The following is a 27,088-nucleotide window of genomic DNA, read 5'->3' on the forward strand; positions in this document are numbered from 1 at the left end:
ACAAATTTTGTTCAGCGATGAGGCTCATTTCTGGTTGAATGGCTACGTAAATAAGCAAAATTGCCGCATTTGGAGTGAAGAGCAACGAGAAGCCGTTCAAGAACTGCCCATGCATCCCGAAAAATGCACTGTTTGGTGTGGTTTGTACGCTGGTGGAATCATTGGACCGTATTTTTTCAAAGATGCTGTTGGACGCAACGTTACGGTGAATGGCGATCGCTATCGTTCGATGCTAACAAACTTTTTGTTGCCAAAAATGGAAGAACTGAACTTGGTTGACATGTGGTTTCAACAAGATGGCGCTACATGCCACACAGCTCGCGATTCTATGGCCATTTTGAGGGAAAACTTCGGAGAACAATTCATCTCAAGAAATGGACCGGTAAGTTGGCCACCAAGATCATGCGATTTGACGCCTTTAGACTATTTTTTGTGGGGCTACGTCAAGTCTAAAGTCTACAGAAATAAGCCAGCAACTATTCCAGCTTTGGAAGACAACATTTCCGAAGAAATTCGGGCTATTCCGGCCGAAATGCTCGAAAAAGTTGCCCAAAATTGGACTTTCCGAATGGACCACCTAAGACGCAGCCGCGGTCAACATTTAAATGAAATTATCTTCAAAAAGTAAATGTCATGGACCAATCTAACGTTTCAAATAAAGAACCGATGAGATTTTGCAAATTTTATGCGTTTTTTTTTTTAAAAAGTTATCAAGCTCTTAACAAATCACCCTTTACATTTGCTTTTGTTTCTTCTTCTTTTCAGTATGTGACATTCACTTGAGATGTGTTCCTCCCCAGTATTTTAGTTAGTTGCCAATTCATATTTTGACAACTACAAAATTCGCATATAATGGTGACTCTGGTGCGACTTGCACTGATAGTTGCACTGGATAGAACACCAGTGCAACGATTGCCATACAAAAGTTCTATCCAGTGCAAAAAGAAAACAGCCCTAATATTAAATATTACTGTTATCACTGTTATTTTTTATTTCTATATGAAAAATGCTATTTTATTGCAAATAAATTCTTTCAAAGGTAAATAATATTGATACCGCAAGATTACCATTTCAGGTAATTCTCGAATCGTATTAAATACTTTAGATTCTGATTCTATAACGAAAATCGCAAATGCCGACATTAACACAACGACGAAAAATACCGATGGAATAAATGCATGTATAAATTTAAATTTTCGAGATGCTTTGGCACTTTTAGGCATAGTATTATGACCACAGGTATCGTAATTTTTTGTTTTGGAAGATCCACTTGTGTTAGTTCTTGGATAGTGTTTATGATTATGAGACTGAGAACAGATATTATATATTTCACTAGCTGATTCAGTATGGAATTTCTTAAATTTTGTAGATGAAGGAGAATCATAGAATGCTTTATTATTCGAGTAAAAGTTCTTGTTCCTGGATGATTGTATCAAATAATTGGATCCGTTCAGATTGCAAGATACTCTTGCTGTACAATCTTCGGGGCAGCCTTCAGCATTATCTAATTTCATAACCAGGTTTTCACATTCTCCATTGTTTTCTTCTTGATATAAATCCAAATTATTGAAACAATCCGCAGTTGTAGCATTGCAGTATGTCAAAGGTTCTGACATTGTTGATCTTGGTAAGCTGCTGTACCCTAAAAGATATATAAGTTTTTAATTTCTTATATTCTATATGTATTTTAAGCCTTAAGTGCCCAAGATCACGAAGATAATTATTATTTTTTGGTGTTCAATTAATGTTTTCTTTTCGTTTTCACATAGAGCCAAATTGTATGTATAATTAAAAACATTATAAGCATGAAAGAGTATCTAGATTGGTTGTGTCATTAAAGATACCTGGGGCATTTAAGGTCTAATTACAAAATATAAAATATTACGTATTTGTTCAAAATCTCCCGAGGGACTAGAAGGTGTGGCGGGAACACTACTAGCTTTTCTTTTGCCGGTTGCTGAGTTGTTCAATTTTTTCTCCCGCAAAGCAGTGATACTTTCTGTAAGAATTTCTCTCTCAGTTCGGCCGGTATATTTGAATTTAGTACCCCACGAAAAAAATCCACCACCAGAAACAACAGCGGCACTTTGGCTATTGGCGAGACTTTTTTAAACATTAAACATATGTGTAATCAAATAAAATTATTTAATATGTAACTTACGTAAAAAATAGCATTTGTTCAAGTGCGCATCTCCACAAATACCGACATGTTGAATGCGAGGAACATTTAAAGCCAATTGTATGTTTTTTCTGAAAAAGAAACGTAATTTTTGTAATTAAAAGAGTTCTGTGTATTGATGAAAGGATTAAATTGTGGATTATGATACACATTGTAGATTTTTTACTATTTGGTAGATTTTGGTCCACAAAGTTGGTCTAGTAGCAAGAATTTAAAAACAAAACGAATTCGTGAACCAGTGTATTTATAAGAAAATATAGCAAAATTCTGAAACGTTTGCAACCATATACTTCAAAATTAGAATTTCTTAAATTATTACAATTTATTTTAAATTTTGTTTGTTAGTTTAATTAAATAATATAAATAGTATTTCCGTAGCAACGTTTGTGAAACTTCTTAATCACGTTTACTATTTCAGCACAGAAAAATTTTTGCTGGTTTAGATAACATTTGCAGTAAATTTCTGAGCCACTAAATCACAAGAAATAAATATGTACTCTTAAAGTTCCTGTTTTGTTGCTATGAATAACATGTTTTTTGTTTACAGATCACATTTATTAATTTGCGAGCAACTAAATCACAAAAACTAAATATATACTCTTGAAGTTCCAGACAAGGAATATGTTATATATATTCCAGACAAGGAATTATGTAGGTTGCGAAATAAAAGTTAATACACCATCAAAAAAATCGCTTCTCTATGTTACATGGAAATTGGAAATAGTCGATGCTGTTGATTCTTAATAAATATAAATTTATATTTTCCTCTGTTGGTTAAGCTACACTTGTAGTTTTGTCAATGTATGGTTTTAAGCTGAAATAAAAAAACAACAATGCTTAAAGAACAAAATCAACAATAACAAAACAAAACGAATGGAATATTCAATATATTAATAAAAATGTCTTTTATAGAAGAAAAATTGCTTATATAAATAAATAAATTTATATTTAAAACAAGTATATACGTATAAGTTCGGCCAGGCCGAATCTTATGTACCCCCACCATGGATTGCGTAGGAACTTCTACGAAAGACTGTCATCCACAATCGAATTACTTGCGTTGTGGCAATACTTACCGATGGCAAGGTATCTTAAAATTTCTTAACATCGTTTTCTAAATTGTGAGTTAGTCCATACGTGGTATATATTAGACAAAAAAGGTATGTATAGGTAAGTCTACAAATAATTACGAATCGGTATGGGCTTTTGCGGTACGTAGAGAGCCAGAATTGAAATATGGGGATCGCTTATATGGGGCTATATACAATAATGAAGTTAGTATGGAGCAGTTTTTGCATGGTTGTTAGAGATCATATGCTAACACCATGCCCCAAATTTCAGCCGGATTCGCTTCTCTTAGAGGCTCCGCAAGCCAAATCTGGTGATCGGTTTATATGGGGGCTATATATAATTATGGACCGATGTGGACCAATTTTTGCACGGTTATTAGGGACCATATACTAACACCATGTACCAAATTTCAGCCGGATCGGATGAAATTTGCTTCTCTTAGAGGATCCGCAAGCCAAATATGGGGGTCCGTTTATATGGGGGCTATACGTAAAAGTGGACCGGTATGGTCCATTTGTAATACCATCCGACCTACATCAATAAAAACTACTTGTGCCAAGTTCCAAGTCAATAGCTTGTTTCTTTCGGAAGTTAGCGTGATTTCAACAGACGGACCCCCAGATGTTTTGGCTAAAATTTCTATAGAAATAAAGTTTTGACAAAATTTTCTATAGAAAAAAAAATTAGAAAATTTTCTACAGAATAAAAATTTTGACAAAATTCTCTTTAGAAAGAATATTTTGACAAACATTTTCTACGGAAATAAAATTTTGACAAAATGTTCTATAAAAATAAAATTTCGAGAAAATTTTCTATAGAAATACAATTTGGCAAAATTTTCCATAGAATAAAAATATTGACAATGTACAAAGTAGAACAAAAATTTTGACAAAATAATCAATAGAAATAAATTTTAAGAAAATTTTCTGTACAAATAAAATTTTGACAACATTTTGTAAAGAAATAAAATTTTGAGAACATTTTTTATAGAAATAAAATTTTGACAAAATTTTCTATAGAAATAAAATTTTTACAACATTTCCTATAGCTCTAAGGGAGCCACCTTGGTGCAATGGTTAACATGCCCGCCTTACATACACAATTTCGTGGGTTCGATTCCTGCTTCGACCGAACACCAAAAAGTTTTTCAGCGGTGGATTATCCCACCTCAGTAATGCTGGTGACATTTCTGAGGGTTTCAAAGCTTCTCTAAGTGGTTTCACTGCAATGTGGAACGCCATTCGGACTCGGCTATAAAACGGAGGTCCCTTGTCATTGAGCTTAACATGGAATCGGGCAGTACTCAGTGATAAGAGAGAAGTTCGCCAATGTGATATCTCAATGGACTGAATAGTCTAAGTGAATCTGAAAATATCGGGCTGCCACCTAACCTAACCTTCTATAGACATTTTGACAAATTTTTCTATAGAAATAAAATTTTGACAAAATTTTCTAAAATTTTGACAAAAAATCTTGTAGAAATGAACAATTTTCCTCAGAATAAGAGATTTTAAATTGTAGAAAATTTTTGGTAAAATTTTGGTAAATTATTTTTGGCACGAGTGGCAACCGTATACAGAACCCATCTCAACTACATAGTCATTTAAAAAAATTTTAATTAAAAATGTTTTTGGTTGGATCCACAAAATTCTTGATTATAATCTTTGCTCCACTTGTATCCCACTTCATAAATATTTTTTCTCCGATAGGCCGAATTCTCCATTATTAGAGTTTCTATGCATACGAAAAAAGGAGATCAAAAAACGAACATCACAAATATTATGTGAGGGAGGTGGCTGCTCCATGGTGGAGATAAGGGCTATGTGACAGCCCTCCCATATGGTATATCTCTCTATGCATGCACTTCATGTATGTGCAATTTGTCACACACGAATGACTTTGAAATACACAATTCCTAGATAAGATTGAAGTTGCTTGCAATCTTGCCAGTTTTGCAGCATCAAATCTTGCCAAGTGTGGATGCCTAACTGGAGAATGGGCTCATGCTCTTTTGCTTTGAATTAAGGGACTCTCACATGACACATTCAACGTCATCGTCATCCGCAGGCTCTCAGGTATTTTTGTTCGCATTATTTGGCGCGCCGACATGATATGAGGTCAAGCATCACCAGCCAAACTCTGATGATGATGATGATGAAGACAAAGATGTATGTTGGCTGTCTCCGAGTTGCTGCCGGTATGCTTAAGGGGCAAACTTTAGCAGCAAGACAAAATATTAAATCCAGGCTCGGTGGAAACCCCTCCCACCATGTTCCTGAAAAATTAATTAAATAAGATTATCCTCCTTGAGAATAGCTCCAATACCACTAGCTTCTTGTAATTGTTTTTGTTTTTCTGTTCGTCTTTTCGTTCATCCTAGTTCAGTTGAATGCAGAGACGAACTTCTGGCGTTGGCATGGAGGCATGTTGTGGATATGGAATGCTTTGATACCACATTATATACCACAGTTTTAGTGAATCTTGGATCAGCCTTGACTATGATGTTGTTCAACAGGCCAAAATGTAATAGAAAAACAAAATCACTACAACAAAAACAATAGCAAGAAGATGACTTTATAATGGGTTTTGTGTGTTGGTGCATTCCATAAAAAATATCCTCCTTAGGGTTTGTTTTCAGCTTTCAAGGTTTCTTTTGTTGTCATTTAAACAAAAACAGCACACTTCTCGTCATGCTCCTGTGGTAAAGCGAGATATTTTATTTGATCAGCTGGTTTTTGAGTTTTTTGCGAAATTATTCAACATCCAACAATTTCTAGGCTTAGAAATCGAATATTTCTAGAAATTAAAGGAACCATAGATATAATTTTTCATTCGAATATTTAATGTGATTAAAACAAATATGATTCCAAACACAGTACAGGGTAAATGACAAAAAGTGTTACCAATTTAAGCGATTATCTTTGGTTAGAGTGACTCCATTGTCTTTACCCACCATCATATACTAACATGGTTATAACTTTTTGTTACGTTTGACAAATATATACGGCCGTAAGTTCGACCAGGCCGAATCTTATGTACCCTCCACAATGGATTGCGTAGAAACTTCTACGAAACACTGTCATCCACAATCGAATTACTTGGGTTATGGTATCGTAAAACTTCTTAACATCGCTTTCTAAATTGTTAGTTAGTCCATACGTGGTATATATTAGACAAAAAACGTATGTATAGGTAAGTCTACAAATAATTACGAATTGATATGGACTTTACGAATTACGAAATATGGGGGTCGCTTATAAAGGGTGATTTGTTAAGAGCTTGATAACTTTTTTTTTAAAAAAAAACGCATAAAATTTGCAAAATCTCATCGGTTCTTTATTTGAAACGTTAGATTGGTCCATGACATTTACTTTTTGAAGATAATTTCATTTAAATGTTGACCGCGGCTGCGTCTTAGGTGGTCCATTCGGAAAGTCCAATTTTGGGCAACTTTTTCGAGCATTTCGGCCGGAATAGCCCGAATTTCTTCGGAAATGTTGTCTTCCAAAGCTGGAATAGTTGCTGGCTTATTTCTGTAGACTTTAGACTTGACGTAGCCCCACAAAAAATAGTCTAAAGGCGTCACATCGCATGATCTTGGTGGCCAACTTACCGGTCCATTTCTTGAGATGAATTGTTCTCCGAAGTTTTCCCTCAAAATGGCCATAGAATCGCGAGCTGTGTGGCATGTAGCGCCATCTTGTTGAAACCACATGTCAACCAAGTTCAGTTCTTCCATTTTTGGCAACAAAAAGTTTGTTAGCATCGAACGATAGCGATCGCCATTCACCGTAACGTTGCGTCCAACAGCATCTTTGAAAAAATACGGTCCAATGATTCCACCAGCGTACAAACCACACCAAACAGTGCATTTTTCGGGATGCATGGGCAGTTCTTGAACGGCTTCTGGTTGCTCTTCACTCCAAATGCGGCAATTTTGCTTATTTACGTAGCCATTCAACCAGAAATGAGCCTCATCGCTGAACAAAATTTGTCGATAAAAAAGCGGATTTTCTGCCAACTTTTCTAGGGCCCATTCACTGAAAATTCGACGTTGTGGCAGATCGTAAGTCTATTCATGATGAAATGTCAAAGCATACTGAGCATCTTTCTCTTTGACACCATGTCTGAAATCCCACGTGATCTGTCAAATACTAATGCATGAAAATCCTAACCTCAAAAGAATCACCCTTTATATGGGGGCTATATACAATTATGAACTTGATATATACCAATTTTTGTGTGATTGGGGATCGATTTATCAGGCATGTTTGTTAACGGCCATATACTAGCCCAATGTATCAAATTTCAACTGACTCGGATGAAATTTGCTCCTCCAAGAGGCTCCAAAACCAGATCTCGGGATCGGTTTATATGGGGGCTATATATAACTATGGACTGATATGGACCACTTTTGGCATGGTTGTTAAACATATACTACCACCACGTACCAAATTTCCACCAGATCGGATGAATTTTGCTTCTCCAAAAGGCACCGGACGGACGGACATGCTAAGATCGACTCAGAATTTCTCCACGTCCCAGAATATATATACTTTATATATCCTATGGTGGAGGGTATAAAAAGATCAATAACATCATTCCATATATGAATTCCATTCAGTTAAATTTTTTCATTCTGTAGTACAGTGGTACATAAATATAGGAAAATGTTAACTAATATATGGAATGTATTATACATAATTATACATAAAAAATAAATAAAAATGTATTTGGCGCTATACGAAGTTCAACTAGCTTCACAATGAGTTCATTTTAACTTAGGTTAGGTTAGGTTAAAGTGGCAGCCCGATTAAGATTCAGGCTCACTTAGACTATTCAGTCCATTGTGATACCACATTAACTAAAAGTACCTATTACATATGGGCACTTCTAGTTTTAACCGTTGAACCTTCTCGATTATCTTCTGTTGAACCAACCAGATTGTTCCAAAAACATTAGCAAACTGCTTAAGTTAACGTTTTCCAGGTCCGCTAGTAATCTGAAGCTATATGCCCTTAAAATTTGCTTACGCCTGACACAAAATGCAGGACACTCACACAAGAGGTGCTTTATTGATTCCTTTTCTTCCGCATCATGACAGCTCATACAATAGTCATTATACTTCACACCAATAGTTTTTGCAAAATCGCCTATCAGACAGCGACCCGTTATAGCAGATATCATGAGTGATATCTGGCGTCTCGAGAACACTAGCATATCTAGTGTGCGGTTTAAGTTTAAATGGGGCCATATTTGCTTGGTGTCGTTACAACCCTTACAATTCCCCATCGAACATTTGCCATCATGACAGCCTTCTCACGCAGTAAGAGCTTGCAGGTAGCCAGAGGCACACCAACAGATTCTAGTTCCCCTGGAATATGTAGGGTAGTTCCTAGCCTTGTTAGCTCATCTGCTTCGCAGTTCCCCGGTATGTTCCTGTGGCCAGGCACCCATATTAGGTGAATATTGTGCTGCTCAGCCATCTCATTGAGAGATTTGCGGCAGTCGATGGCCGTTTTCGAGTTGAGGAACACAGAGTCCAAGGATTTTATTGCAGGTTGACTGTCTGAGTATATAAAGGGTGATTTGTTAAGAGCTTGATAACTTAAAAAAAAAAAACGCATAAAATTTGCAAAATCTCATCGGTTCTTTATTTGAAACGTTAGATTGGTCCATGACATTTACTTTTTGAAGATAATTTCATTTAAATGTTGACCGCGGCTGCGTCTTAGGTGGTCCATTCGGAAAGTCCAATTTTGGGCAACTTTTTCGAGCATTTCGGCCGGAATAGCCCAAATTTCTTCGGAAATGTTGTCTTCCAAAGCTGGAATAGTTGCTGGCTTATTTCTGTAGACTTTAGACTTGACGTAGCCCCACAAAAAATAGTCTAAAGGCGTCAAATCGCATGATCTTGGTGGCCAACTTACCGGTCCATTTCTTGAGATGAATTGTTCTCCGAAGTTTTCCCTCAAAATGGCCATAGAATCGCGAGCTGTGTGGCATGTAGCGCCATCTTGTTGAAACCACATGTCAACCAAGTTCAGTTCTTCCATTTTTGGCAACAAAAAGTTTGTTAGCATCGAACGATAGCGATCGCCATTCACCGTAACGTTGCGTCCAACAGCATCTTTGAAAAAATACGGTCCAATGATTCCACCAGCGTACAAACCACACCAAACAGTGCATTTTTCGGGATGCATGGGCAGTTCTTGAACGGCTTCTGGTTGCTCTTCACTCCAAATGCGGCAATTTTGCTTATTTACGTAGCCATTCAACCAGAAATGAGCCTCATCGCTGAACAAAATTTGTCGATAAAAAAGCGGATTTTCTGCCAACTTTTCTAGGGCCCATTCACTGAAAATTCGACGTTGTGGCTCGTTAGTAAGTCTATTCATGATGAAATGTCAAAGCATACTGAGCATCTTTCTCTTTGACACCATGTCTGAAATCCCACGTGATCTGTCAAATACTAATGCATGAAAATCCTAACCTCAAAAGAATCACCCTTTATTAATGCCAATATTGCTTGGAGCATTACTTCTCAGCCAATTCACCACTTCTCTTATTGCTAATATTTCAGCCTGAAAAATACTACAGTGATCAGGTAATCTTTTCGCTATTCGAAGTTCCAGATCTTTAGAATATACTCCGAAACCCACTTGGCCATCCAATTTGGAGCAATCAGTGTAGAAATCTATATATCTTTTATTCCCCGGGGTCCGTGTACACCACGCCTCACTGTTGGGAATTAGTGTCTCAAACTTTTTGTCGAAAAGTGGACTCGCCAAAGTGTAATCCACTACGATAGGTACATCTGGCATTATTTTGAGGACCGAACTGTGACCGTAACTTTTTTCCGACCACAGCGATAGCTCGCGCAACCGCACAGCCGTTGTTGCAGCTGACTGTTTGGCCAAAATGTCTAAAGGCAATAGATGCAGTATGACATTAGGGGAGGTTGTTCCTGTCTTGCTGAATGCACCTGAGATACGCTGAACTTTGTCTAAACTTGTCGGCTGGTGAAGTGCCGGCCACCAGACTACAACACCATATAGCATTATAGGTCTAACCACTGCCGTGTATAGCCAATGTACAATTTTTGGTTTTAGTCCCCAATTTTTCCCTGTTGCCTTTTTGCACGAGTATAAAGCTACCGTTGCTTTCCTCGCCCTTTCTTCAATATTAAGCTTAAAGTTCAGCTTCCTGTCCAAAATAACGCCAAAGTATTTTGCACACTCCCTAAAGGGAATTTCAATACCCCCTAAGGAAATGGGCCTAACCGTGGGAGTTTTGTGATCTTTGCAGTACATGACTATTTCTGTCTTTGCAGGATTTACCCCAAGACCATTATCTTTCGCCCATTTCTCAGTCATCCGGAGGGCTCTCTGTATAATATCTCTAACTGTTGATGGGAATTTTCCCCTGACTGCCAGAGCTACATCATCTGCGTATGCCACCACTTTTATCCTTTCTTTTTCCAGAGTAACCAGAAGGCTATTTATAGCAAGCTCGGATGGACGTTATTGAACGCCCCTTCGATGTCTAGAAATGCCACGATTGTGTATTCTTTGACAGATAGTGAGCTTTCAATAAAGCTGACTAGTTCATGTAATGCGGTCTCAGTAGACCTGCCTTTCGAGTATGCATGTTGTCGTTTCGAGAGCAAACTTGAATCGACGCTAGTTCTAAGATAAATATCTATCATCCTCTCCAGAGTCTTAAGTAGGAAGGATTCGAGTGAGAGGCTTTTCCCGCTTTAGGTATGAAAACGACTTTTGATTCTCTCCACTTTCGTGGAATATATGCTAAGTTGATACATCCTATATATATCGCCGACAACCAGGGGATAATTCTGTCAGCCACCGCTTTTAACTCCGCCGGAGTAATTCCATCAGGTCCGGGGGATTTGAATGATCCAAAGCTATTTAACGCCCATTTTATTCTAGATTCTGATACAATTTCCTCGATAGGAAACGACCGCTGAGCCACTGTGGCACCGCCAGTGCATGGTTCAACCGTCTGATTTCCGGGAAAATGTGTGTCCAATAGTACCTCCAGCGTCTCCTCACTGGACGTTGTCCAATTGCCCTCCGATGTTTTAATTAAACCTGGAGCGGAGCTCGTGGATGCTAGCACCTTCCGTAGTCTGGAAGCCTCGGACGTATTCTCAATGCTGCTGCAGTAATCATTCCAAGAGTTATGCTGAGCCTTTCTCAGTTCTCGCTTGTATCCTCTCAGATTCTTCTTGTAAGCGTCCCAATCCACAGGAGCTCTGGTGGACTTTGCTTTGTTAAAGAGCTTCCTGCACGATTTCCTCATATTACCTAACTCCGTAGACCACCATGGTGGTCGATTTTTCCCACTTGGCTTTAGGGCATGCAGCTTTCAGTGAAATGTTGAAAGGCCTTAGTAATCCTCTCCACTGCGGTATTTCATATCGGTATCATCATATTGAACGACTCCCTATACCTATTCCAGTCAGCTTTCCTAACATTTGGCGGAAATATGGTCTTGGTGGTATGAACATCAAATTTGAAACTGATGTAGCGATGATCTGAGAAGCTGTGTTCACTTAAAACATGCCACTCAGATATCATTTCATTCAGTTCTTGCGAGGCCAAGGTGATGTCCAAAACCTCTTGCCTGTTTTTAGTGACAAAGGTTGGGACATCTCCCTTGTTGCAAACTACCAGATTAGTACGCAAAATAAACTCTATTAGCGACTGTCCCCTTGCATTAGTATCACTACTTCCCCATATACTATGATGCGCATTCGCATCCCATAATGAGTTTCGTCTTTGTTTTCAGTGACTCCTCAACTAAGGTCTTAACGGCACATGGAGGCATCTCCCTGTCATGTCCCATATAGACCGAAGATACCCAATATTTGCATTTGGCTATTTCTAAATTGGCAACGACAGTGTCTGCATTGCACATTGAAGGAAGCAGAAACAAGTTAAGCTCGTTTTTAGCAATTATACAGGCTCGAATTACATCATTACCAGTATACTCAATAGTTTGAACCCCGGAGTAATTAATTCAAATATTTTGTTTGTATAAACATACGGTTCTTGAATAAGAACTATGTCTATGTCCCCTTTCATCAGGAGAACTTTTAAGGCAGCACATGCAGCCTTACAATGGTGAAGATTTATCTGGAGGATCCGTAGGACCATCGAGATTTTCAACAACCGTCACATCAACCGCTTCAATCGAGTCATCAAGAATGTCCTCTTTAGAGATATCGGTCACTCTCGCAATAACCATAGGTTCAACTGAGTTCTGAGGCAGTAGAAGCCTCCTCACGCATACGGTATCTATTCATGGCTTCAACTTTGGTATCTCCCTCGACTTCGCAAGAGGATCCGCTTACTTCTGATTCAGACAGAGGCTTGTCCATTTCTGAATCCTTTAGTTGATCGTTTTTATACACCTTCATTTGGATATAATGAAAGCCATAACATACACGGCCCTGAGACTTTGCTAGATGTGGCAAATACTGAGTGTTCAATATAAACACTGCATGCCGTCTTGGCCCATCCACTTCATCCAAACGGCCAACCTTCCAATCAGCTGTTGGAAGATCTGGATTGCATTGTTTCAGTATATTTAAAATAGATTCAGGGTTAGGAGGGTTTGCAGGTATCCACACATGTGCTCTTGGTCTAGCCGGTATGTCTTTCTTCTCGACTAACTCTAGAGCAGCTCCTTCCCAAACTTCACCAATTAGTATCAGAGCAGCTTTAAAACATTATATAAACCTCTGGTCCTCAAATGCGACTAGCTTAAATCGTCCTTGATACCAACCAGCCTCTTGGTGTCGAGGATCTGGACCGGGAAACTTTTCCAGCACCTGTGAGTAGACGACAGACAGAGCATTCTCAATTTCCCCCATTTTTGCTTTGGAACCATACCGTCCAATGCTCCTTTATTAATGATAGCCATCAAACGGATGTCTTTAGCAACTGAGGCAAACGATCTTTGATCCTTTTTGGAGGATGGCAGCTCATCCGGTGATCGTTCCCTTCTTCCAGCCTCAAGAATTCCTTGAGCCCATTTTAAGGAATCGCTTTGTTTAGCCGACAGCGTGCTTGGGTCGACTGATCCTAATTTCTTTAGGATAAACAAAGCATTTCTCCGTTCCTTGAATCTCTTTCGTGAAGGATTACCTCCTTTTGATGTCGTTACCTTAGAAAAAGTACGACCTGTCAAAGTGTCGCCACCTGTCGACCCGTCTACAGGTCTACTAATTGGGCCTAACTCTTGGTCATTGCCCAAATTTATAACTCCAGTCGATACCCGTCCACTGGGCCCTGAAGTTAGCAGCCCAGTGGATGACTTTGAATTTCGCTGCATGGTGGCTTAATATCCCACCACACTTGAAATTCTTAGTAGGTACCTATTACGATGAGTTTATCCGCTATTAAAAAACACGTCCGTTCCGTTCGACGGTTGTAAAGGGTGATTTGTTAAGAGCTTGATAACTTTTTTTTTTAAAAAAACGCCTAAAATTTGCAAAATCTCATCGGTTCTTTATTTGAAACGTTAGATTGGTCCATGACATTTACTTTTTGAAGATAATTTCATTTAAATGTTGACCGCGGCTGCGTCTTAGGTGGTCCATTCGGAAAGTCCAATTTTGGGCAACTTTTTCGAGCATTTCGGCCGGAATAGCCCGAATTTCTTCGGAAATGTTGTCTTCCAAAGCTGGAATAGTTGCTGGCTTATTTCTGTAGACTTTAGACTTGACGTAGCCCCACAAAAAATAGTCTAAAGGCGTCAAATCGCATGATCTTGGTGGCCAACTTACCGGTCCATTTCTTGAGATGAATTGTTCTCCGAAGTTTTCCCTCAAAATGGCCATAGAATCGCGAGCTGTGTGGCATGTAGCGCCATCTTGTTGAAACCACATGTCAACCAAGTTCAGTTCTTCCATTTTTGGCAACAAAAAGTTTGTTAGCATCGAACGATAGCGATCGCCATTCACCGTAACGTTGCGTCCAACAGCATCTTTGAAAAAATACGGTCCAATGATTCCACCAGCGTACAAACCACACCAAACAGTGCATTTTTCGGGATGCATGGGCAGTTCTTGAACGGCTTCTGGTTGCTCTTCACTCCAAATGCGGCAATTTTGCTTATTTACGTAGCCATTCAGCCAGAAATTAGCCTCATCGCTGAACAAAATTTGTCGATAAAAAAGCGGATTTTCTGCCAACTTTTCTAGGGCCCATTCACTGAAAATTCGACGTTGTGGCAGATCGTAAGTCTATTCATGATGAAATGTCAAAGCATACTGAGCATCTTTCTCTTTGACACCATGTCTGAAATCCCACGTGATCTGTCAAATACTAATGCATGAAAATCCTAACCTCAAAAGAATCACCCTTTATAATATATTTTTTTTTCAGCGGTGGATTATCCCACCTCAGTAATGCTGGTGACATTTCTGAGGGTTTCAAAGCTTCTCTAAGTGGTTTCACTGGAATGTGGAACGCCGTTCGTAATCGGCTATAAAAAGGAGGTCCCTTGTCATTGAGCTTAACATGGAATCGGGCAGCACTCAGTGATAAGAGAGAAGTTCACCACTGTGGTATCACAATGGATTGAATAGTCTAAGTGAGCCTGATACATCGGGCTGCCACATAACCTAACCTAACCATCCCATCCTTTATTTTATATTTTGAATCCTTCGTGAGATTTTTCAATATGTCTGTTGTGTATTTTGATACATTATACGTAGGGGAATTAATCGGTGAAGAAATTGGTCTGAGAGACATTTCTGCTTGTCTATTAATATTTTTCCTTCGCATTTAGTATATTCATTTTAAATAATTTTTCCACTAATTTATTGTTCTTCGTCTGTAATCCTGACGTGGGATCTCGTTTTAGCCTGCGGTATGTGCACATATCACCTAATATAGTTTTCATCTTATAGTCATAGTCATCTTGTTTCATGCCTACCGTTTTCCCCCTTTGTCTGCACTCAGGATAATTATGTCTTTGTTTGATTTCAGAAAATGTCTCACTTCCCCACTGTGTCTAATACACTCTTCTCCTTCCGCTGTTACATTAAACAATGGGAAAGTTGATCTTGTCGTAGGGATTGAACGTTTGTGGTATGTGTTTGTCTGTGTTATTGACGAACCAATCGTCATTGCACTTGAATTTGAGTTCAGCATGTTGTTGTTGTTTTAGTTTATCTAACTTATTGATGTGATGCGAATGATGTTTTCACTCTTAATGTATAGTGATAGATCATCTCCATCCATAAAATTACTAAGTCGTTCTCTTGTTGTTTTTATCAACACAGTATTGATATTAATTAGTTTATGTTTGTGTTGTATTAGAAGCTTTAGCATCTTAACGTGGAAGTTGTATAAGTGTCTGTCTAACTCTCGTTTTATATTTGGCGGGATACAATTGTTGGTGTTCTTTGTTGTATTAGAAATGAAATTGGGTACGATACCTGATTGTCAGCATTTTATGAGGAAAGTTGTTGATGACGTCAGGGATGCTGTGAGCCTATTACTTTTTGAATATTGTTTAATTAACTCTATAACTTCTGTGTTATATTTTTTTTGTTTAATGCCTTTGTAAAGTTGCATGTTGTGATATCTGGCGTCTCGAGAACACTAGCATATCTAGTGTGCGGTTTAAGTTTAAATGGGGCCATATTTGCTTGGTGTCGTTACAACCCTTACAATTCTCCCATCGAACATTTGCCATCATGACAGCCTTCTCACGCAGTAAGAGCTTGCAGGTAGCCAGAGGCACACCAACAGATTCTAGTTCCCCTGGAATATGTAGGGTAGTTCCTAGCCTTGCTAGCTCATCTGCTTCGCAGTTCCCCGGTATGTTCCTGTGGCCAGGCACCCATATTAGGTGAATATTGTGCTGCTCAGCCATCTCATTGAGAGATTTGCGGCAGTCGATGGCCGTTTTCGAGTTGAGGAACACAGAGTCCAAGGATTTTATTGCAGGTTGACTGTCTGAGTATATATTAATGCCAATATTGCTTGGAGCATTACTTCTCAGCCAATTCACCACTTCTCTTATTGCTAATATTTCAGCCTGAAAAATACTACAGTGATCAGGTAATCTTTTCGCTATTCGAAGTTCCAGATCTTTAGAATATACTCCGAAACCCACTTGGCCATCCAATTTGGAGCAATATGTGTAGAAATCTATATATCTTTTATTCCCCGGGGTCCGTGTACACCACGCCTCACTGTTGGGAATTAGTGTCTCAAACTTTTTGTCGAAAAGTGGACTCGCCAAAGTGTAATCCACTACGATAGGTACATCTGGCATTATTTTGAGGACCGAACTGTGACCGTAACTTTTTTCCGACCACAGCGATAGCTCGCGCAACCGCACAGCCGTTGTTGCAGCTGACTGTTTGGCCAAAATGTCTAAAGGCAATAGATGCAGTATGACATTAGGGGAGGTTGTTCCTGTCTTGCTGAATGCACCTGAGATACACAAGCACGCCATACGCTGAACTTTGTCTAAACTTGTCGGCTGGTGAAGTGCCAGCCACCAGACTACAACACCATATAGCATTATAGGTCTAACCACTGCCGTGTATAGCCAATGTACAATTTTTGGTTTTAGTCCCCAATTTTTCCCTATTGGCTTTTTGCACGAGTATAAAGCTACCGTTGCTTTCCTCGCCCTTTCTTCAATATTAAGCTTAAAGTTCAGCTTCCTGTCCAAAATAACGCCAAAGTATTTTGCACACTCCCTAAAGGGAATTTCAATACCCCCTAAGGAAATGGGCCTAACCGTGGGAGTTTTGTGATCTTTGCAGTACATGACTATTTCTGTCTTTGCAGGATTTACCCCAAGACCATTCTCTTTCGCCCATTTCTCAGTCATCCGGAGGGCTCTCTGTATAATATCTCTAACTGTTGATGGGAATTTTCCCCTGACTGCTAGCGCCACATCATCTGCGTATGCCACCACTTGTATCCTTTCTTTTTCTAGGGAAACCAGAAGGTCGTTTATAGCAACATTCCAAAGAAGAGGTGATAGAACTCCTCCATGAGGAGTGCCTCTGTTCACATACCTTTGTATGTTTGCTTGTCCTAGTGTGGCTGAAATGCGTCTCTTCCTTAGAAGTTCGTCTAACAGCCTAAGTATACCTGGATCAACATTCAGAGTTGTCAGTCCATTTAATATCGAGCTCGGATGGACGTTATTGAACGCCCCTTCGATGTCTAGAAATGCCACGATTGTGTATTCTTTGACAGATAGTGAGCTTTCAATAAAGCTGACTAGTTCATGTAATGCGGTCTCAGTAGACCTGCCTTTCGAGTATGCATGTTGTCGTTTCGAGAGCAAACTTGAATCGACGCTAGTTCTAAGATAAATATCTAGCATCCTCTCCAGAGTCTTAAGTAGGAATGATGATAAGCTGATTGGTCGGAAATCCTTCGCATTCGAGTGAGAGGCTTTTCCCGCTTTAGGTATGAAAACGACTTTTGATTCTCTCCACTTTCGTGGAATATATGCTAAGTTGATACATCCTATATATATCGCCGACAACCAGGGGATAATTCTGTCAGCCACCGCTTTTAACTCCGCCGGAGTAATTCCATCAGGTCCGGGGGATATGAATGATCCAAAGCTATTTAACGCCCATTTTATTCTAGATTCTGATACAATTTCCTCGATAGGAAACGACCGCTGAGCCATTGTGGCACCGCCAGTGCATGGTTCAACCGTCTGATTTCCGGGAAAATGTGTGTCCAATAGTACCTCCAGCGTCTCCTCACTGGACGTTGTCCAATTGCCCTCCGATGTTTTAATTAAACCTGGAGCGGAGCTCGTGGATGCTAGCACCTTCCGTAGTCTGGAAGCCTCGGACGTATTCTCAATGCTGCTGCAGTAATCATTCCAAGAGTTATGCTGAGCCTTTCTCAGTTCTCGCTTGTATCCTCTCAGATTCTTCTTGTAAGCGTCCCAATCCACAGGAGCTCTGGTTATTTGAAACGTTAGATTGGTCCATGACATTTACTTTTTGAAGATAATTTCATTTAAATGTTGACCGCGGCTGCGTCTTAGGTGGTCCATTCGGAAAGTCCAATTTTGGGCAACTTTTTCGAGCATTTCGGCCGGAATAGCATCGAACGATAGCGATCGCCATTCACCGTAACGTTGCGTCCAACAGCATCTTTGAAAAAATACGGTCCAATGATTCCACCAGCGTACAAACCACACCAAACAGTGCATTTTTCGGGATGCATGGGCAGTTCTTGAACGGCTTCTGGTTGCTCTTCACTCCAAATGCGGAAATTTTGCTTATTTACGTAGCCATTCAGCCAGAAATTAGCCTCATCGCTGAACAAAATTTGTCGATAAAAAAGCGGATTTTCTGCCAACTTTTCTAGGGCCCATTCACTGAAAATTCGACGTTGTGGCAGATCGTAAGTCTATTCATGATGAAATGTCAAAGCATACTGAGCATCTTTCTCTTTGACACCATGTCTGAAATCCCACGTGATCTGTCAAATACTAATGCATGAAAATCCTAACCTCAAAAGAATCACCCTTTATAATATATTTTTTTTTCAGCGGTGGATTATCCCACCTCAGTAATGCTGGTGACATTTCTGAGGGTTTCAAAGCTTCTCTAAGTGGTTTCACTGGAATGTGGAACGCCGTTCGTAATCGGCTATAAAAAGGAGGTCCCTTGTCATTGAGCTTAACATGGAATCGGGCAGCACTCAGTGATAAGAGAGAAGTTCACCACTGTGGTATCACAATGGATTGAATAGTCTAAGTGAGCCTGATACATCGGGCTGCCACATAACCTAACCTAACCATCCCATCCTTTATTTTATATTTTGAATCCTTCGTGAGATTTTTCAATATGTCTGTTGTGTATTTTGATACATTATACGTAGGGGAATTAATCGGTGAAGAAATTGGTCTGAGAGACATTTCTGCTTGTCTATTAATATTTTTCCTTCGCATTTAGTATATTCATTTTAAATAATTTTTCCACTAATTTATTGTTCTTCGTCTGTAATCCTGACGTGGGATCTCGTTTTAGCCTGCGGTATGTGCACATATCACCTAATATAGTTTTCATCTTATAGTCATAGTCATCTTGTTTCATGCCTACCGTTTTCCCCCTTTGTCTGCACTCAGGATAATTATGTCTTTGTTTGATTTCAGAAAATGTCTCACTTCCCCACTGTGTCTAATACACTCTTCTCCTTCCGCTGTTACATTAAACAATGGGAAAGTTGATCTTGTCGTAGGGATTGAACGTTTGTGGTATGTGTTTGTCTGTGTTATTGACGAACCAATCGTCATTGCACTTGAATTTGAGTTCAGCATGTTGTTGTTGTTTTAGTTTATCTAACTTATTGATGTGATGCGAATGATGTTTTCACTCTTAATGTATAGTGATAGATCATCTCCATCCATAAAATTACTAAGTCGTTCTCTTGTTGTTTTTATCAACACAGTATTGATATTAATTAGTTTATGTTTGTGTTGTATTAGAAGCTTTAGCATCTTAACGTGGAAGTTGTATAAGTGTCTGTCTAACTCTCTTTTTATATTTGGCGGGATACAATTGTTGGTGTTCTTTGTTGTATTAGAAATGAAATTGGGTACGATACCTGATTGTCAGCATTTTATGAGGAAAGTTGTTGATGACGTCAGGGATGCTGTGAGCCTATTACTTTTTGAATATTGTTTAATTAACTCTATAACTTCTGTGTTATATTTTTTTTGTTTAATGCCTTTGTAAAGTTGCATGTTGTGATATCTGGCGTCTCGAGAACACTAGCATATCTAGTGTGCGGTTTAAGTTTAAATGGGGCCATATTTGCTTGGTGTCGTTACAACCCTTACAATTCTCCCATCGAACATTTGCCATCATGACAGCCTTCTCACGCAGTAAGAGCTTGCAGGTAGCCAGAGGCACACCAACAGATTCTAGTTCCCCTGGAATATGTAGGGTAGTTCCTAGCCTTGCTAGCTCATCTGCTTCGCAGTTCCCCGGTATGTTCCTGTGGCCAGGCACCCATATTAGGTGAATATTGTGCTGCTCAGCCATCTCATTGAGAGATTTGCGGCAGTCGATGGCCGTTTTCGAGTTGAGGAACACAGAGTCCAAGGATTTTATTGCAGGTTGACTGTCTGAGTATATATTAATGCCAATATTGCTTGGAGCATTACTTCTCAGCCAATTCACCACTTCTCTTATTGCTAATATTTCAGCCTGAAAAATACTACAGTGATCAGGTAATCTTTTCGCTATTCGAAGTTCCAGATCTTTAGAATATACTCCGAAACCCACTTGGCCATCCAATTTGGAGCAATATGTGTAGAAATCTATATATCTTTTATTCCCCGGGGTCCGTGTACACCACGCCTCACTGTTGGGAATTAGTGTCTCAAACTTTTTGTCGAAAAGTGGACTCGCCAAAGTGTAATCCACTACGATAGGTACATCTGGCATTATTTTGAGGACCGAACTGTGACCGTAACTTTTTTCCGACCACAGCGATAGCTCGCGCAACCGCACAGCCGTTGTTGCAGCTGACTGTTTGGCCAAAATGTCTAAAGGCAATAGATGCAGTATGACATTAGGGGAGGTTGTTCCTGTCTTGCTGAATGCACCTGAGATACACAAGCACGCCATACGCTGAACTTTGTCTAAACTTGTCGGCTGGTGAAGTGCCAGCCACCAGACTACAACACCATATAGCATTATAGGTCTAACCACTGCCGTGTATAGCCAATGTACAATTTTTGGTTTTAGTCCCCAATTTTTCCCTATTGGCTTTTTGCACGAGTATAAAGCTACCGTTGCTTTCCTCGCCCTTTCTTCAATATTAAGCTTAAAGTTCAGCTTCCTGTCCAAAATAACGCCAAAGTATTTTGCACACTCCCTAAAGGGAATTTCAATACCCCCTAAGGAAATGGGCCTAACCGTGGGAGTTTTGTGATCTTTGCAGTACATGACTATTTCTGTCTTTGCAGGATTTACCCCAAGACCATTCTCTTTCGCCCATTTCTCAGTCATCCGGAGGGCTCTCTGTATAATATCTCTAACTGTTGATGGGAATTTTCCCCTGACTGCTAGCGCCACATCATCTGCGTATGCCACCACTTGTATCCTTTCTTTTTCTAGGGAAACCAGAAGGTCGTTTATAGCAACATTCCAAAGAAGAGGTGATAGAACTCCTCCATGAGGAGTGCCTCTGTTCACATACCTTTGTATGTTTGCTTGTCCTAGTGTGGCTGAAATGCGTCTCTTCCTTAGAAGTTCGTCTAACAGCCTAAGTATACCTGGATCAACATTCAGAGTTGTCAGTCCATTTAATATCGAGCTCGGATGGACGTTATTGAACGCCCCTTCGATGTCTAGAAATGCCACGATTGTGTATTCTTTGACAGATAGTGAGCTTTCAATAAAGCTGACTAGTTCATGTAATGCGGTCTCAGTAGACCTGCCTTTCGAGTATGCATGTTGTCGTTTCGAGAGCAAACTTGAATCGACGCTAGTTCTAAGATAAATATCTAGCATCCTCTCCAGAGTCTTAAGTAGGAATGATGATAAGCTGATTGGTCGGAAATCCTTCGCATTCGAGTGAGAGGCTTTTCCCGCTTTAGGTATGAAAACGACTTTTGATTCTCTCCACTTTCGTGGAATATATGCTAAGTTGATACATCCTATATATATCGCCGACAACCAGGGGATAATTCTGTCAGCCACCGCTTTTAACTCCGCCGGAGTAATTCCATCAGGTCCGGGGGATATGAATGATCCAAAGCTATTTAACGCCCATTTTATTCTAGATTCTGATACAATTTCCTCGATAGGAAACGACCGCTGAGCCATTGTGGCACCGCCAGTGCATGGTTCAACCGTCTGATTTCCGGGAAAATGTGTGTCCAATAGTACCTCCAGCGTCTCCTCACTGGACGTTGTCCAATTGCCCTCCGATGTTTTAATTAAACCTGGAGCGGAGCTCGTGGATGCTAGCACCTTCCGTAGTCTGGAAGCCTCGGACGTATTCTCAATGCTGCTGCAGTAATCATTCCAAGAGTTATGCTGAGCCTTTCTCAGTTCTCGCTTGTATCCTCTCAGATTCTTCTTGTAAGCGTCCCAATCCACAGGAGCTCTGGTGGACTTTGCTTTGTTAAAGAGCTTCCTGCACGATTTCCTCATATTACCTAACTCCGTAGACCACCATGGTGGTCGATTTTTCCCACTTGGCTTCCCTTTAGGGCATGCAGCTTTCAGTGAAATGTTGAAGGCCTTAATAATCCTCTCCACTGCGTGTTCGATAACTTGCACAGTGCTCATATTTGTCTCTGGTATTTCCGGTATCATCATATTGAACGACTCCCTATACCTATTCCAGTCAGCTTTCCTAACATTTGGCGGAAATATGGTCTTGGTGGTATGAACATCAAATTTGAAACTGATGTAGCGATGATCTGAGAAGCTGTGTTCACTTAAAACATGCCACTCAGATATCATTTCATTCAGTTCTTGCGAGGCCAAGGTGATGTCCAAAACCTCTTGCCTGTTTTTAGTGACAAAGGTTGGGACATCTCCCTTGTTGCAAACTACCAGATTAGTACGCAAAATAAACTCTATTAGCGACTCTCCCCTTGCATTAGTATCACTACTTCCCCATATACTATGATGCGCATTCGCATCCCATAATGAGTTTCGTCTTTGTTTTCAGTGACTCCTCAACTAAGGTCTTAACGGCACATGGAGGCATCTCCCTGTCATGTCCCATATAGACCGAAGATACCCAATATTTGCATTTGGCTATTTCTAAATTGGCAACGACAGTGTCTGCATTGCACATTGAAGGAAGCAGAAACAAGTTAAGCTCGTTTTTAGCAATTATACAGGCTCGAATTACATCATTACCAGTATAATGCAATAGTTTGAACCCCGGAGTACTTAATTCACATATTTTGTTTGTATAAACATATGGTTCTTGAATAAGAACTATGTCTATGTCCCCTTTCATCAGGAGAACTTTTAAGGCAGCACATGCAGCCTTACAATGGTGAAGATTTATCTGGAGGATCCGTAGGACCATCGAGATTTTCAACAGCCGTCACATCAACCGCTTCAATCGAGTCATCAAGAATGTCCTCTTTAGAGATATCGGTCACTCTCGCAATAACCATAGGTTCAACTTTGGTGAGTTCTGAGGCAGTAGAAGCCTCCTCACGCATACGGTATCTATCCATGGCTTCAACTTTGGTATCTCCCTCGACTTCGCAAGAGGATCCGCTTACTTCTGATTCAGACTGAGGCTTGTCCATTTCTGAATCCTTTAGTTGATCGTTTTTATACACCTTCATTTGGATATAATGAAAGCCATAACATACACGGCCCTGAGACTTTGCTAGATGTGGCAAAGACTGAGTGTTCAATATAAACACTGCATGCCGTCTTGGCCCATCCACTTCATCCAAACGGCCAACCTTCCAATCAGCTGTTGGAAGATCTGGATTGCATTGTTTCAGTATATTTAAAATAGATTCAGGGTCAGGAGGGTTTGCAGGTATCCACACATGTGCTCTTGGTCTAGCCGGTATGTCTTTCTTCTCGACTAACTCTAGAGCAGCTCCTTCCCAAACTTCACCAATTAGTATCATAGCAGCTTTAAAACATTATATAAACCTCTGGTCCTCAAATGCGACTAGCTTAAATCGTCCTTGATACCAACCAGCCTCTTGGTGTCGAGGATCTGGACCGGGAAACTTTTCCAGCACCTGTGAGTAGACGACAGACAGAGCATTCTCAATTTCCCCCATTTTTGCTTTGGAACCATACCGTCCAATGCTCCTTTATTAATGATAGCCATCAAACGGATGTCTTTAGCAACTGAGGCAAACGATCTTTGATCCTTTTTGGAGGATGGCAGCTCATCCGGTGATCGTTCCCTTCTTCCAGCCTCAAGAATTCCTTGAGCCCATTTTAAGGAATCGCTTTGTTTAGCCGACAGCGTGCTTGGGTCGACTGATCCTAATTTCTTTAGGATAAACAAAGCATTTCTCCGTTCCTTGAATATCTTTCGTGAAGGATTACCTCCTTTTGATGTCGTTACCTTAGAAAAAGTACGACCTGTCAAAGTGTCGCCACCTGTCGACCCGTCTACAGGTCGACTAATTGGGCCTAACTCTTGGTCATTGCCCAAATTTATAACTCCAGTCGATACCCGTCCACTGGGCCCTGAAGTTAGCAGCCCAGTGGATGACTTTGAATTTCGCTGCATGGTGGCTTAATATCCCACCACACTTGAAATTCTTAGTAGGTACCTATTACGATGAGTTTATCCGCTATTAAAAAACACGTCCGTTCCGTTCGACGGTTGTATAATATATTTTTTTTTTTTTCAGCGGTGGATTATCCCACCTCAGTAATGCTGGTGACATTTCTGAGGGTTTCAAAGCTTCTCTAAGTGGTTTCACTGGAATGTGGAACGCCGTTCGTAATCGGCTATAAAAAGGAGGTCCCTTGTCATTGAGCTTAACATGGAATCGGGCAGCACTCAGTGATAAGAGAGAAGTTCACCACTGTGGTATCACAATGGATTGAATAGTCTAAGTGAGCCTGATACATCGGGCTGCCACATAACCTAACCTAACCATCCCATCCTTTATTTTATATTTTGAATCCTTCGTCAGATTTTTCAATATGTCTGTTGTGTATTTTGATACATTATACGTAGGGGAATTAATCGGTGAAGAAATTGGTCTGAGAGACATTTCTGCTTGTCTATTAATATTTTTCCTTCGCATTTAGTATATTCATTTTAAATAATTTTTCCACTAATTTATTGTTCTTCGTCTGTAATCCTGACGTGGGATCTCGTTTTAGCCTGCGGTATGTGCACATATCACCTAATATAGTTTTCATCTTATAGTCATAGTCATCTTGTTTCATGCCTACCGTTTTCCCCCTTTGTCTGCACTCAGGATAATTATGTCTTTGTTTGATTTCAGAAAATGTCTCACTTCCCCACTGTGTCTAATACACTCTTCTCCTTCCGCTGTTACATTAAACAATGGGAAAGTTGATCTTGTCGTAGGGATTGAACGTTTGTGGTATGTGTTTGTCTGTGTTATTGACGAACCAATCGTCATTGCGCTTGAATTTGAGTTCATCATGTTGTTGTTGTTTTAGTTTATCTAACTTATTGATGTGATGCGAATGATGTTTTCACTCTTAATGTATAGTGATAGATCATCTCCATCCATAAAATTACTAAGTCGTTCTCTTGTTGTTTTTATCAACACAGTATTGATATTAATTAGTTTATGTTTGTGTTGTATTAGAAGCTTTAGCATCTTAACGTGGAAGTTGTATAAGTGTCTGTCTAACTCTCTTTTTATATTTGGCGGGATACAATTGTTGGTGTTCTTTGTTGTATTAGAAATGAAATTGGGTACGATACCTGATTGTCTGCATTTTATGAGGAAAGTTGTTGATGACGTCAGGGATGCTGTGAGCCTATTACTTTTTGAATATTGTTTAATTAACTCTATAACTTCTGTGTTATATTTTTTTTGTTTAATGCCTTTGTAAAGTTGCATGTTGGTTGCGGGGTGCTTTCTGTGTTTTATGTTTAGTTTTGTTAGTTGACCTTTGGAATTTTACAATTTTGGGAATTTTTTAGAGTTGGGAACAAGTAAAAGTAACTGGGAGCTAAATCAGGAGAATAAGGTGGGTGGTCAAGCAACTCGTACTTTAATTCGTTGATTTTAGTCATTGTTAAAACGCTTAAAACGATCCAACAAGCTTGAGAAATGTTCATTCATATGCGTTTTTGATCAACTTTTAACAAATCCGGCACCCATTTTGCATTATTATAAATAAATGGACTCGATCATTTGAGATGCCTATGATATTAGCAATTTCAAGCACTTTTATTCGTAGATCATTTAATTGGTATTAATCATGCACTTTGGCTACAATTTCTGTTGTTGTTGCTGTTTTTGGACGTCCACTACGTGGTTCATCTTCAATGCGCCACGTTTAAATTCAGCAACCCAATTTTTTTTGTGTTGATGGAAGGAGCACTTCACCTAACACATTCACCATATCATTATGAATTTCTTGTCCCTAAACCTTTTTTATGTAAATGTAAGACAGCACGTATTTCTAATTTTTCCATTGTAAAAAATTGCGGATGCGTCTTTTTTGAACGCCTGTTTCTATATGAAGGAGTTGCCAGATCGAAGCAAAATTTAACATACCGGGCTTTTTGTGCTAGGCTAATGCCCTCGTAAATGCACAATTATGTGAATAATTATATCTAATGGTACCAACATTTATTCTATTTTATTTTTTGTTAATGACAGCCAACTGCCTAAAAATTTGAGAATAACAATTCGAAAATTACCGAGAAGTATTTATTTTTGTCATTACAAGTTAGTCGTTATAACTCACCGCAATGTAATGCAACGTGTAATGACAGCTTTACTCCAGGTAATGACAATAGTAATGAGAGGTGGTTACATAGTTTTTGTAAAAATATATACTTTAGTACTTTGCGAAATAAGCAAAGTTATTTCTATAATAAAGGGTGATTCTTTTGAGGTTAGGATTTTCATGCATTAGTATTTGACAGATCACGTGGGATTTCAGACATGGTGTCAAAGAGAAAGATGCTCAGTATGCTTTGACATTTCATCATGAATAGACTTACTAACGAGCAACGCTTGCAAATCATTGAATTTTATTACCAAAATCAGTGGCAGAAAATCCGCTTTTTTATCGACAAATTTTGTTCAGCGATGAGGCTCATTTCTGGTTGAATGGCTACGTAA

The 27,088-nt window shown here is 39.5% G+C and overlaps 2 protein-coding genes across 3 annotated transcripts in view; both read right to left on the bottom strand.

Moving 5' to 3' along the window:
- The window catches only part of LOC142226008 (putative ATP-dependent RNA helicase DDX43), a 505,423-nt gene that overhangs the window by 190,785 nt on the left and 287,550 nt on the right, over window positions 1–27,088 (bottom strand). The window lies entirely within an intron of this gene.
- Frmd5 (FERM domain containing) overlaps window positions 968–27,088 on the bottom strand; it is a 137,530-nt gene continuing 111,409 nt past the window's right edge. For both annotated transcript variants that reach the window (XM_075295837.1, XM_075295838.1), the window contains exons 6-8: window positions 2,162–2,250; window positions 1,886–2,103; window positions 968–1,642 (exon numbers count right to left, since the gene is read on the bottom strand). In XM_075295837.1, the coding sequence (XP_075151952.1) occupies window positions 996–1,642; window positions 1,886–2,103; window positions 2,162–2,250 (954 nt within the window). In that variant the 3' untranslated portion in view covers window positions 968–995. The remainder of the gene's footprint in view (window positions 1,643–1,885; window positions 2,104–2,161; window positions 2,251–27,088) is intronic.

The sequence above is a fragment of the Haematobia irritans genome, chromosome 2 (assembly GCF_050003625.1).
Source record: "Haematobia irritans isolate KBUSLIRL chromosome 2, ASM5000362v1, whole genome shotgun sequence".
Classification (NCBI taxonomy): domain Eukaryota; kingdom Metazoa; phylum Arthropoda; class Insecta; order Diptera; family Muscidae; genus Haematobia; species Haematobia irritans.